The following is a 15112-nucleotide window of genomic DNA, read 5'->3' on the forward strand; positions in this document are numbered from 1 at the left end:
GAAGATGGAAATATAAACAAGCACTGAAAATTTCATGTATCTACAGTCATTTGTTTTAAAGTCACACCAAAAACCAAAATCGATTTTCTCGAAAACAGATTTTGCGTAAAAATTCCCGTTTTTCCTTAATTTTTCTTTTGTTTTTCCCGGCGCTTTTGACAACTACTGAGAAATTTAAATTTTTACCTCCCCAATGCACCAACGATTTTCACTTTCTGATCGAAAAAGATACTGAAGTTGATAATCGTAGCATTATTTCGACTACTTATCGTGTACACAGATACAAAAAAAATTTAAAAAAAAACACACATCATTGTAAAATCAATACATTCATCGTTCCACTCAGAATCTAAAATAAAAAAAAAAAAAACACACATCATTGTAAAATCAATACATTCATCGTTTCACTCAGAATCTAAAAGGGCTACTTGATATTTTCCCCGCAAAAAACAATGAATCATAGATCATATATTTTTGTTAGTACGTTTATTTTTGTTACTATGGTAACGTACCTAATTATATTATTATGCATTATTGCATTGGTTGCTAGGAGTAACCAATGGTACTGTAACGAAAAATTATAACCTTTTAACGAAAAAACCTACATGATTACAAAAAAAATTTTTATATCCAGCCCAAACCGTATCTATTTTAATATTAATCTCAACTTTATTATTACTAAAATGTTATCAATGTATTACATAACTTTCTAAACTTAGAAAGAAACGTATAATGAAAAAAAAAGATATTAAATTAAATATTTTATAACTTAATTGCATGTTTACATGTATAACAATTTAGATGACAGTGTATTAATTCTATGAGATATAATATAATTTCTTACAAAAATGAATAATTCCTATTCTCTCAGCCCTCAGGAATATGTTAAATTATTTTCGATGTTTCTACATGAATTTGTAGTATGTATTGCTATCAATTATTATTGTAAGACCGCTATTACAATAGTTGTTAAATACATTACGAACACAGTTGCCTGATTTTGAAAACCAACAATAAAGTTAATTTACTTGGTATACAAACATTTAGCATAATATGTCCATATATAATATATTAGTTATGAATAACTTATGTAACCGAGTATTGTTGTTAGTTATTTTATATTTGATCGTTTAAATTACGGAACAATTATAAATTATGTTATGTGATACAAGATATATTACAAGTATTGTATATAATTATACTATGAATCAGTCGTTTGAGAAACCTTACATGTCCACAAATTTAATATGGAATCACGTTTTATTGCAGGTGTGGAAGTTTCATATAAATACGTAAATCTACATTTTTAAAGAGAATCCTGACTTGTCCATCTTTTAAAATAGTTTTTAATAGCGCTAAAAATTTTAGGAATCAAAATAAACCCTACTACAGTACCAAAAGTTATTTTCATTTTTCCGAAATTTTGGGTTTTGAGATTAATCGGGTTTCTCAAACGACTGATTCATATTTAAAGACAAGATAAAAAATAGGTTCTTTCATAACACATGTCAATAGTAAACTGAAACAGTTTCAAAATATATCGTTATTAACAACAGTCAGTGTTTTTCAAATACTTATCCACACATAGACACCTACTGAATATAATAGAGAGAATAGTATATTGTTATTTGTAGGTACCCATTTCTAGACTCGATTAAATTATACTCGAACACCGTTGTTAGCTCAAAATACAATAGAATACGGTTGAACTCAGACTATTGAAAAACTATTTTTAACAAAAAGCTCAGTTGATTTCGAAGTACTGATACAGTGGTACAACAGGTACACTAAAAATGTGTTACACACGAGAACACGATACATGGCTTGGATATTATTTAGATGATTTTTATTATACTTAACGCATATTATAGAATATTTGATTTTTATGATGTCACCGTGATGTCACATCAATAAATTATTAGGATAATGATGTTTTTTGAAACAAACTATATACAAAAATTAGTTAGCTCAATAAAAAAAAAAAATGTCTACATATATTTATACGTTATAGATATATTTTTGAGATTACATTATTAAATTATACAGTTTTAATATCGCTTAAAGTTTAACATATTGGAAATTCACTTTAGACAAATAATATCTATGTAACAGACTATTAAAAAACTTGCATTAATGTTTAAAATATTTTACAATAAAATTTTCAATATATTAATTCAATATTTAGTTTTTTTTAAATTCGTTTATCAAATATTATTTGAAAATAAAAAACTTGTGCATCCTGAGACGATAACATTCTGGTTTTCAAGTTGCTATCGGATGCCAGCTCTCAAGTAATCGGCTGACGGAGCCGTCAATTAAATATCATTACATTGTTTGAGCCAGCAGGTTATAATATACATTTTATCAAACTGTTTTTGGGCTAACAGGCTATATTTATTTTATTACATTGTTTTGTGTCTACAGGCCACATATTTTATATTATATAGTTTTTATAAGCCAACCAACAGCCATATATTTTATATTATTTTTGTATTATCACTTAGTCAGCAGGCTACATATTTTATATACTTATCAGTTATAATTACTATCATAAATTGTTTGCAATAAAAAACGGTAAAAACTGATTTAAGAAACGGTCTTTATTATAGTTAATTTAGTTTATTTTTATTATTATTATAATATTTTAATTGAATACGCATACAAGCGCAGGGGCGTACTGTGTCTGATATGGAGAAGACGTCGTTTGCACTTCCTTTCATGAATTCTTAATTTTTATGTATATTGTAATTGGATATAAAAAATAGCTTAAATAAATAAATTAGTAGGTATGTATGCATAATCAAAAAAGTGGATGTTGCTCTGCTGTACAGTAGGTTACAAGTAGGTCACTGTACAATGGTTAATATTAAATTTTAATTTGATGATATAATATCATTGTATCCGAAAAACGATTCTGAGCGGAGACGGTTTGCCAGTGTGGATATTATGTTTATATCTATTGTTATTACTTATTATTAATATGGTAGCCGGTAAATTGAATTTATATTATAAAATTACAACAAAATAACTAAAATCGTTATCATCGGTTATTTAATATGTAATTTCATCCAAATAATAATTATAAAAAAAAATTGTGTTTTTATATTTTTGAAGTATGTATAAAAATTAAAAACACACATAATTTATAATTGTAAAATCAATACATTCATAGATTGGCCGCACACGAAACTCACATACAGACACCTTATGGCAAAGACAGACCCACGCCTATGTCCAAAATGCAATACAAACTACTCCATCAAACATATCATCATCCACTACACACATTTTAACGAAGCTATGAATGACTTCAACATCCCTGACAACCTGTACGAAGCAATATTGGTCCATTTTAAAATTATCAAAACATAATTTTATACAATGTTCTTGTTGATGTTAAATCAATAAAGGAAAAAAATCGATCCGCTCAGAATCTAAACTACTGTTATTGAAAAAAAGACTAGATTGAAATATCAAAAAATATGAAAAAATGAATTTATAATGTTTGAATAGTAGGTACTAAATTATTTATAGAAAGTCTATAAAGGTATAAACCTTACCACATGAAATAGAATAGAATGTCTAAAGTTTCGTCTAATTATGATGTATTTATAGTTCAAACACATTGTTCCAAAGTTTTCGAATGAATTCTATAATATTAGTTTGACGTTCAAATTACATTATATCATCTTCTTTGAAATTAAAAATAATGAGCTAATTTGATTTTATTTCACTGTAGTTTTATATCTATAATAATTATTGTAATGACTATTACAGAGAACAGGTTTTTCTAGATCTTAAAATTATTTTTCAAACAATATACTATATTATCTGTATAAACTTCTATATACGTTATGTCATATATTTATATTTCATGAATTAAAATATTTTTCATTTATTTTTTGTTACACTTCCGTAAAAATACATTTAAAAAAAATCAAGTGAAGTCTCTCTCAGCTGTAAAGTAGGTGTCAAGTGTACCATTGAGTATGTCACTGTAATGGATGTTTGAAATTTGAATTCAATAGTAAATTAATGTGTATGAAAAAATTCTGAGCCGCGAAGCCTCTATTTCTAAGGATATTGTATAATATATATTTATATATTGCTATAATGTAATTAATTTTTCTACTAGTTATATTATTATTATTCCATATTAGTTGATCCTGGACTGCGTTGCTCGTGGCAAATTAAATAAATACATTTTATATAAATTGTAGTATTAATTCTCTTATGCGTGGACAGTGGACATTTTATCTTAGTTAATCTTATTGTATTTATTTTCTTATAATATAGGTACTATTCATATACAATATTTTAAGGGACTATATTTAATACATACCTCAGCCGCAATGTACGCGGGTATGACGCTAAGCAGTAGTTGTTCTTGTTGCTCTTTTTCACACTCCAGCTTAATTCTGGATTCAATACATGTCCTGGTACCCGAAAACATTATTCTGTTGGCTTTGTGTGTCATAAACTTGTAATACCAACCAGTGGAGCTGGCCGAGAACAATAGTATTATTTCAGCGATCATCTGAAAAAATACGCAGTTTCATATAGTTGTCATAATAAAACTAAAAATATAAATTATAAGTTTAATTTTTCAATTGAAATTCAATTTTTAATTCATTACTATATACTCAAAAATCACGTTCCAATATAAATGACTTCTAATAATTATTGTTTTATAATAATATAATACAAACACAGCTTCCCACGATGTAAATGTGATACAATATTCTAATTGTTTGTTATTTTATAATATTAATAAATAATAATCTATAGAGTATTTCAATATATTGATACAATACAATGCATATTGAATATTCTTCAACTAGTTTCGTGGTCTATAAAAATTTCTGAAGGATATCTAATATACTTGATTTCAAGAATACTAAAAAAAAAAATAAATACTTCTTATGACTATAATACTATAATAATGTATAAGTGTATTTATTACACCTTGCTTGTACACAAATATGTATAATATTATAGCACACATTATAATGGATTAGATATATAAATAACCTATACGAGTATCAATCATTCTAACACATCTAACACGGGTATTCAAATTGTGCATACATCTGTATAATATTAAATAGAGATTTTTTTTCGTTTTTCGAAACTCTTAAGTTTTGTTAAAATTGAAATTATTACAAAAGGATTATTTTCCAAAAATATATGCATAAAAAAAAAGTAAAAATGTCTTTAAATAAACATTATTTGCAATTCAAACACACTTGAAACATATGTAAAGATCCCATTCATCGTCATTCAAATGATCTAAAGTATTTCTGTATATATGTATTGTATTAAACCTAGAACATACAATGTTCATCCTCCAGTTTCTCCGGTTTAGTTGTTTCGTATCGCTTAAGGCTTTTCAAAAGGGTGTAAATACAGGAAATGTTAATGATAATACAAACATCACTAGAGGAGTAAACTTCAGAGTTCAGAACATGGCTATTTTAAAATATTCAAAACTCTTATTAGGAAAGGGTATGAAGTATTGCTCGAGTTGTTATGGACAATTTTCAGATATGGTTATTGCTATGTTATTTAATTTTCTATAAATGTTGAATAAGTTACAACAAAATTCACAAAAATAACAAAAGAATAAATATACCTATATAATATATTAAAACACGATTTCATTAAATGTCAAATCTCTATTGAATATAATACTATACCATGTGATTTAATCTGTAAAGTAAATTTCTAATATGATATATTATCCATATTACTTTTATATAGGTAGAAATAAAATAATATATCCTGTAAATAATATCATTATATATTTATTTCAGCGGGCACATTTGCAAAATGAAACACAATTGAACCGTAATTGATATGTATACGAGAATCAGTGTAAGTATACCCACAGAGTTTAAGTTAGAATTGTAATAATAACAGTCTTGTAAAAAATACATTTATTTTGTATTCGGAATACGTATTCGAATAGATGTGTATTTAAGTATTCCGAATACGTATCGAATAGGTACATTTAAAAAATATATTATGAAAATATATTCGAATACTCGAAAAAGTAATCGAATACTATTTAGATTATATCCCCCCTCCCTCCCTAACTATTGTTTATAACTTATAATGAGCCTTATTTTTTATTGAAAAATTTATTGTATGATAAATATATACTATTTTACGAGTTCAGAAAAAATATTAACTAATGAATAAAAAAAAAAATATCCAGAATACGTATTTGAAAAATTTTTCAAAAAGTATTTAGAATAGTATTCGAATAAAAAAAAAATATTTGAATAGATTTATTCGAATACTTTACAAGATTGAATAACAATGTGAATACTTTTGGAAAAATATTTTTTAGCTTTGACAAATTAATTGAAGTCCTTAATTATGCAGGTTTATATGTTTAAAAAAAACCATATTAATTTGTAAATTATGTCGCTGTTAATGATCGTAGGTAGGCATTTGCATGTAATATCATTATAAAAATAGTATCCATAATTTAGCTATAAGTGGAAACAATAATAAGGTTTGGATTAAATAACTCTTACCTATAATATGGAACATAATTTAAAGTAAATAAAGGGTAAGAAGGTAAACGTATACAATAACGTCAATAACGTGCCCGAGAGAGAATATTGTAAGCTGCTATATTATTTCGTCATTTGAATTTTAGTTAAGTGATACAAATAAGTACGAATATGGAGAACATAATTTTATTTCAAGTAGGTACGACAAGAAATACTTATACGTTTTAAAACCAAACTCTGATCAAAATCGTCATCAAAAATCGTCTATGTTTTATTATTTTTGAAAATTCTTTATTTTGAGCGTCATGAAATTTATTTTTAAAATTTATACTGTGTAACATTGGGTCATTATGTCTATATTGACAATTAAAGATTTATGTGAATGAATGCACCACAAGCAAGGCGGTGCATTTTCGAAGTATAGAAATAGCTAGTATAAAAATAATTTACAATGAATATTCTATAGCTGCCACAAAAAAATTCTACCTAAGTCGTCGTGACACGTTTTGCAAATAATCTGAAGACTACCCTGTAATGCAATAGATATACGCTGTATATGTACTTGTGCAAAAACAGTATAACCAAACTGAACTTAAAAAACAAAAACGCTAATATTTTAGGACGAATATCAAAAAAAGTATTGATTTCAGAAGCACTCAAGTTCCGATATATAAGTATAGATATAGGTACAGTGCTAAATCGATTATTTCACAAGGATTTCAGTTGATACCATTCAGAGTATATTTTTCACGTTTTTATTTTCTACCATAATATAATCAAAATATCAACCTGCAGTATATTGAAATTCATACATGTGTGTCAATATATTATAATAACGTGTACGTCATATGGTTTTGAAACAAAACACTGTGTTTCTAACAATGAACTTACATTATAACTCGTTGGAAATTTGATTTGATATTTCTGTTATCATAAAATATGTACATATTATGATTATCATATGTATTATTTTCAAAAAAAGGCAAATCAGTAATTACTCTACTCTATAGTACTCTAATTGTAGATTAGATATTTAGTGTAACTGGTCATTGTGTATGTTTATGGTAATGGATGTGATAAATTTAAATTCATTGTTAAATTGTCGCTTACTAAAAACAATTCTCAACAGAGAACGTACGCCTCTATTTTAAAGGATAAAATTGTATAATATAATTTATATACTATATTACTATAATTAATTTTTTTTTTGTCTTTCAGTTTTATGGTACTATTAGCAATGTTGAATAAATGTTTTCCAAAAACATCATATATATTGTAATATAATGTACCTAGCATATATTATTTATTATCATATAAGTCAATACTGCGTACCATACATAGAACGGCATAAACAAGTTAGGATATAGGTAAATAGCTAAAAATTAATCTAAATATTATTAAAAATTACATTGTTTATAGAAAATATTAAAATACGTAATGGTGATCAATGTCAAGTTCCTACAATTGATATGTTTTGAATTAAAATATACAAGATATAATCGTAATACTTTGTTTGAACATCCATTTTTTTTAATTGTCTTTTATATATAAAAAATCGTCACTATTTACTAATAATAAAAACACACTAAAATCAAAACGTTCCACTCGGAATTTAATAACTACCTACTTGCAGTTCGTAATTAAAATACAATATATGTAACGTTAAAGTTGAAGTTGTTGAAAATAAAAATGATTTTCTTTCAATATGGAATTGCTTTTCTTGAGAACAAATAAAAAATGTTTTTCAAAGCATATATAGGTATCATTAAGGTCAATCGGTGCATGCATTAAATCTCCATTAAATTATCACGTCCCGTTCGTGTTATTATTGTGTATGTTGATTAGCATAATGACGTGTGATACCTATATAGTAGCTGATATTAATAATTTCGTGGTTGAGTGACCTTTCCTGTCAATTATATTGTACCATACGTGATACGTTCATGTATAGGTGCACAAGTTGAATACTTAGCTGATATACATATTAAAATATTTGTGTAATATAATTATCAATCAACAGCAAAAGTATCTCTATCTTAAAATCCACTTGTTGCTAAAGCCTGTTTAAGCGTTGTTAAAAAATCATTACATAATCTCGTAAATCCGTTATTTTTGATTTCTCCAAATTCAATGCATGCACACATGTATTGCACAGGTCTCATTCTATTTTGTATTTCGTATGGTAAAATAATAATATTATTATAATAATGTTGCTATAGGAAGGTGACGGATTAAGTCGTGTAACTATATAAGTCTTGTTTTGTATTAAGCCATGGTGCTGTACTTAGAGTTCTCAAACATTAAGTGGTTACTACATTAATTAGAAAAATGCAAATGTACGATAGTGAAAATATGATTGATCCTATTGCTGGATAAAATAGGGTATATAGGTATTAGGCATAATGTTTTATGTTTGAATGGGGTAAAGGAGAAAGTATTTTGAATATTAAAGGGAGATGATGAATGATTTAAAAAGGAACGATAGGTAAGTAATAGGCACGTATTGGAGACAATCTGGAGCAGTTGAAGATGAGAGATGGCGAATGTCACATTTTGGGGGTTGTTATGAATTATCCAAATGTGTGGGGGGGGGGGAGTTGCCTTGAATAGTTAAATCTAAAAAAAACTTAACGGTTTACCTGTTTGACATGCTGCGCGTTCGGTGTCCACTGGATTTCGGCGAGCAAAGACACGATGTGCACGGCCACCATGGTGGCCGTGGCAAAAGATGCGACGGCCACGTGCGTTGGAACCATCGAGTGCGTGGCCACCAAAACAGGTACGAGCGCGTAGGCGGCGTGCACGACGCCGCTGCTGGACAGCACGGCGGTAGCGGACGCGGCCACGGTGGCCGCAGACAACGCGGCCGCGGCAGGTCTCGAGTTCAACGCTGTCGGAGCGACCTGTGTGAGGCAGAATGTGCAGGCGAACGTCAGCCACGCGACCGACACCGACAAAAATGGAGGTCTTACCACCGATTCGGACTGTAAAGTAGAAAAAAAACATCCGTTCGACGATAAATTATTTTTTAGTATACCAGATACCTAACTAGAAAGTTAACGCGTAGGACAAAATGGAATTTTGTATTTATTTTTTCATAATATTTTGTTCGGAAATAACATATTATTATTATTTAGTACTATAATTGCTGGGTAGTTATTCGAATCCTTAGATCATATACAATGAAGGGAAGCAAGTAATTGCATGTCTCATACATATAACTAAATTTGAAGCCAATATAACTATAGAACTCGTGATATCAGCGAGTACATGACTACAGATCAATCCGTATTCTCATAAATTATTCGTGAATACTTGTGATACTTTTTATTTTATTTGTCCTAAATATACGATAAGAGATCCGCACACGCATACACATTCACTGTGGTCATATATAGCTATTAGCTACGTACACAGACTTTCAGAATATTACTTTATTCATTGATCTAAAACCGACCCCAACATTGACAGAGTCTCTTTTACAACGTTTACAATGAAAATATAATATTTTTTTTAATGGCGAATGAGCGTTGAAGGAGTGAAAATAAAAATGGTACATAAATTTAACAATAAGTTAATGATATAATATATTAAATATAATTTAGTTTTTGTTATATATTTATTACTCCAATTAAATTAATATTTGACAAACAATGAATCAGGATTCTACAAGAAAAACCATCTTATAAGTGCAGAAAAAAAAAAGAAAACATGTAAGTTTAATTTTTTTTCTTACCAGAATCGTATGGAAAATACAAAATAAATCAATTGCTAAAACTGTTAGTTACATTAATAGAATATAGCTTTGTTTGTACAAAAGTCGAAAGTATAATTTAGTATAGTTTATAATATACATTTATATATAAATACTATAATATGTCTTCTATCGTCTTTCATTAGCTTCGATTCCTACAAGAGTGGGCTAAACACCGAAACACCTCGACTCCTTGCAACTACTAATTCACCACCAAGCAGTAACCCGCAGCCTTAACGAGAATCTCATTTGACGTCACTGTCCGTCACTGTGACCTCTACGAACAAGTGCATACTATTAATACTTTGACGACATTATAAAGAACAATTTCTGTCAGTAATATGATGTCGGTGTGTGTAACTACTAACTACACAGTATTGATAAGTACCTATGCGTAGACAGGACGATTTCTATGTTACAATATTATTACACTGTATTTGATTCGTTAAAATATTATAAATTGAAGAACTTTTTGGGTTATCACAATTAAAGGGATTGCACTTTCACAGGGATGTTTTTTTTAAAAAAAACCGTGATTTTCAGTACGAAACGTATTTAGGTGCATAGAACCTATTTTTTGTTTTCCATCTTAACTTTTTGCAGAAATCGTTTCGTTTCGCGTACGAAATTCCTAACTTACAATATGCTCACGGTTGCACAAATAAACCACGTGAATAACAATAAAAGAATAAAATAATATGACACAGATTTGTCCATTTTTCTATGGAATGTGTGCTCAGTCAGCACATCGCCCCAACCCAGCCTTCGACGTTTCTGGAATTCAGGACCCATATATTGCGACGAAATCGTGTTTTGCAATAATATTTAAATCCAGCGTGATAGTTCTACCACGGAAATTCCCATCAAAAGACTTGGTTTGAATAAATATAATAAAACACAACTTTTGCTTTCCAATTAGTTCGACGAACGCACTATAATAGTTCATCCGTTCATCGTCAAAGTTCTCTAGTACGAAATCATTATGATGCGTGCTTGAATCGCACAGACATTTCTACAGTATTCTTAGGTGCCGTTATAATTTATTGCACAGCCGTCGAATTTGTTTGCTTGTACATATCATATCATATTATTATATGTACATAGTACATTGTAGGTACACATTTCAAAACGTCTTGAGCTAAGTTAAGTTCGGTTCACATTTATAACTGTATGTTATAATTATTTTATTTTGAAAATTAAAAAAAAAGATAAAGTGCAAACATATTAATATTGTACATATAATTGTCTACAGTGATTACATGTACATAATAATTATATTTATGTTTTTTTTTAATTTTTTATAGTTTGTAGTATATATTTGGTTAAGACTATATTTAGGTATATATTTATATATATTTTCATACTCACATTATAAAATGAAAATAACATGGTTAAAGTGACAGTACATGTGGCCAATCCAATAGAAGCAAACGTTGTAAAAAGTGATTGTTTTAATCGAATACGATACTTGTGGTAAAGCTCTTCTAAATCCATATTCCTGTAAACAAATTACAATTTATTTTAATAAAAAATATTTCTCATGACATTATGCTAATTATTAAAATTACTTATTATCTCTAATGTTTATACCAATATTTTAATGCATTAAAATTAATAATGAAAACATTTTAGAGTAATTTATTTTTTTATAATTTAGTTATAATTATTACATATTATGTTTCATTTATTAAAGTTACAAGTTTTTGCAAAGATGATTACATTTTTTGATTATGGCTTAAAAGTTAAAAGATATAGAACTTATTAATTAGCAATAATTTAAATTATATTACTGGCAGTGATTAAATTTGATATTCTAAAACGTATGATTTTTATTATTAACAAATTACATGATGTCAATTTGTATAAACTTCAAAGTTTTTCATATATAAATAAATAAAATTATAATATGATGTAATAATATGTTATATACATATAATATAAAATAATTTGATATTATCTCTAAATTACTCAGAATATACAGATATACTATACATGTATAATACTAATATATTATAAAATATAACCAGTTTACAAAATTAAAGAATATATAAGGTATTTACGTTGCAAAATTGGATATACAATATAAATTAAATTTTAAATAATAGTTAAGTTATAACTAAATTTTATAGATTTTAGAAAAATAATGATTTTTCCTATAGTTGTTCACTTGTTGGTTCAGAGCCTCCTCTAGATTATCGGGATTTCCATATGGTTTTTGGCACAAAGCAAGAAGGACTAATGGTATATCAATATTAAAAACTACATTCAGTATTTGAAGTCTGACTGAAATTAACAATTTATAAATTTTATGTGTCAATATTAGGTTTGTAACAAACTTATCTATTACATTTATAATAATATTGTGAGCTTTTTTCCAACATTTTTTAGCTTTTGGTGACAATTATTGTAAGCTATTGAAAACTACAGTGTATTTATAACTTTTGTGTTTTAAAGTTTTTAGCTCTCTTTTTAGCAATGAAATTAATTGAAATGTACATTTTATGTCCATTTAAAATATTTCTATTAAATATTTTCTTTTTATTCAACTTGATAAATAGGTGATAATATCATATTTTCTATAATATATCTTAATCAAATAATTTAATGTTTTCACTTACAGCCACATAATATGAGTCGTTCAATATTTATTGGCCATTGATTAATTTATTATTTATAATTAGAAGGTCATAGAATCATCATGTTCATACAACAACTTGTGGCTATAATTATTTCTTTAAAATTTAATATTTTGTCCATATTATTCCAAATAAATATGTATAGGTAAGTTTTTTTTATATTATAATAAAATTAAATAGGTTTATCATTATTTTTTATTTTACAATATACTCGTTAATGCGCTGTAGTTTGGCAGGTTATGAAGTATCAATTATGTTATTATATTGAACGTACATATACACGTGTAAGTATACCGTATATATAATAATTACACGTGTGATTATTCGAACATTAAGGTTAACAAATTCAGAAGTATTATAGACTTCGGTATTAACGAATGCTTATATTTTCATAAAACAAAATACGAACTATGTGTATGAGAGGAGTAATAATAGTATTATTAATTTATTATTATATATTATGAAATGTACCAAACTGTTGGGATAATAAATTATAGCGTAACTATAAAAAAAAAAATGATTAATCCAATTATGGATCACAATAAACATAGCTAGTGGACCAAAAAAAAAAAAACAAAACAAAACAAAAAATACGAACACGTGGAATTGCAGGTGATTACTCATATCCGTGTTTCGGTCGATTTTAAAACGTTCACTATAATATAGTCAATAATACTATTATACCACTATCGTACGACATTGAGTTGGTTTTAATAGTGTTCATAATTACGACGATTTTACAATATGACCGAGGAACGATTAGAGAATGAGTAGAAAATGTTTAACGTTTATTTCTACTTTCGTAACGTTTCATAGACTTTAATATACATTACACACACACAATTGTCACACACATATATATAATATAATACATAGGTATATATGTTTGTATATATATATATATATATATTACATTGTATATTTTATTTATATACATATGTATTAAGTGTTCTGGCATTTCAAAATGATGCGGATTCCAAGGGTAAATCATACAATATAATGTTAAGGTACCGTTTGGCGCGCAAATAAAACTCGTCCATTAACTACGTCCGCCCCTTTTTAATCACGTACGTTAAAATCATCATCAAATCCTCGTAAATAGTTTTTTTTCAGAAATCTCGTAAAAGCGTTTATATTATTATTTATTACGAACTGGCGTAGGTACCTATTGTCAATGTTGAACGATATGTAAACACTTAGTCGTCATTTATATGATTCACCAAGTAAGCTCACTCCTATTTTTTTTTAAATATTTTATAATAGTGGATTTATCCAACTTCTGATTATTGCAATTTTCAAGTATATTTTTAAATCTTTTTATTCTTCATGTCATTAAAGAAGTATTTTGTGGCAGTGTGGCGATACAAAATTATTATTTTCAAATGAGAACCAACCTTTTTTACTGTATATTGTTAAAAATATGAGGTTTTTCGATAAGTTGATGTGTCTATCAGGGCCTAAAATAAATGAAACTTCGTACTACACTATTTTATAATTTCACATAATTTAATATGAGTTATCACTCTCTAAAAATAAAATATAAGTTAAATTTTTTTTTTTTTTTTATTTGAAAATTTAACATAACACCTGTCACCTGTATAGAATAATTAAAAGTATAACCTAAAATTATATTTAAAACTGTATTTTTCCAAGTTCAATATTATTTGTTAAATCATATTTTTCTTTGACTTCTTCAAAAACCTCTTGATACCATTCCTGTTTTTTGCATGTGTATCCATTTTAGAAAATCGAGAAGAGTGTTGAGGTAATTAACAATATGTTCAATTACATCATTTCGTTTTGCAAGAAACGAACGTTCATCAGATACATATGAATTATGTTTCTTTCTTCTCGATTGTTGACTTTTATCAAATAATTCAATTTTATGCAGTTTAATAATATTTTTATCAAATTCTGGATTATAAGTTACAATTGTGTTTTTTTTGAACATAATATACTCCCATCCATCCAATAATGGACTCACTTTTAAATTTTTAATCATTTGGACAACTGTATTTTTTCTTATTTCTATATCAAATATTAATACATCATCCGTTTGAATTTGCTTTTGAAATCTACTATAAAGATAACCGAGGTCCGTTTAAAAGTAAAACAATATCATCTTATCATAATCTGTCAATATTTTTGACACACACACACACTCACATGTAATTTATCAGTTAATATAACCAGTGCTCGAA

At 27.2% G+C, this 15112-nt stretch overlaps 1 protein-coding gene across 2 annotated transcripts in view; it reads right to left on the reverse strand.

The window, feature by feature from the left end:
* LOC100164066 (adenylate cyclase type 2) overlaps positions 1–15112 on the reverse strand; it is a 77043-nt gene that overhangs the window by 29352 nt on the left and 32579 nt on the right. For both annotated transcript variants that reach the window (XM_001948880.5, XM_029491628.1), the window contains exons 2-4: positions 11644–11773; positions 9161–9505; positions 4343–4537 (exon numbers count right to left, since the gene is read on the reverse strand). In XM_001948880.5, the coding sequence (XP_001948915.2) occupies positions 4343–4537; positions 9161–9505; positions 11644–11769 (666 nt within the window). In that variant the 5' untranslated portion in view covers positions 11770–11773. The remainder of the gene's footprint in view (positions 1–4342; positions 4538–9160; positions 9506–11643; positions 11774–15112) is intronic.

The sequence above is a fragment of the Acyrthosiphon pisum genome, chromosome A3 (genome assembly GCF_005508785.2).
Source record: "Acyrthosiphon pisum isolate AL4f chromosome A3, pea_aphid_22Mar2018_4r6ur, whole genome shotgun sequence".
NCBI lineage: Eukaryota > Metazoa > Arthropoda > Insecta > Hemiptera > Aphididae > Acyrthosiphon > Acyrthosiphon pisum.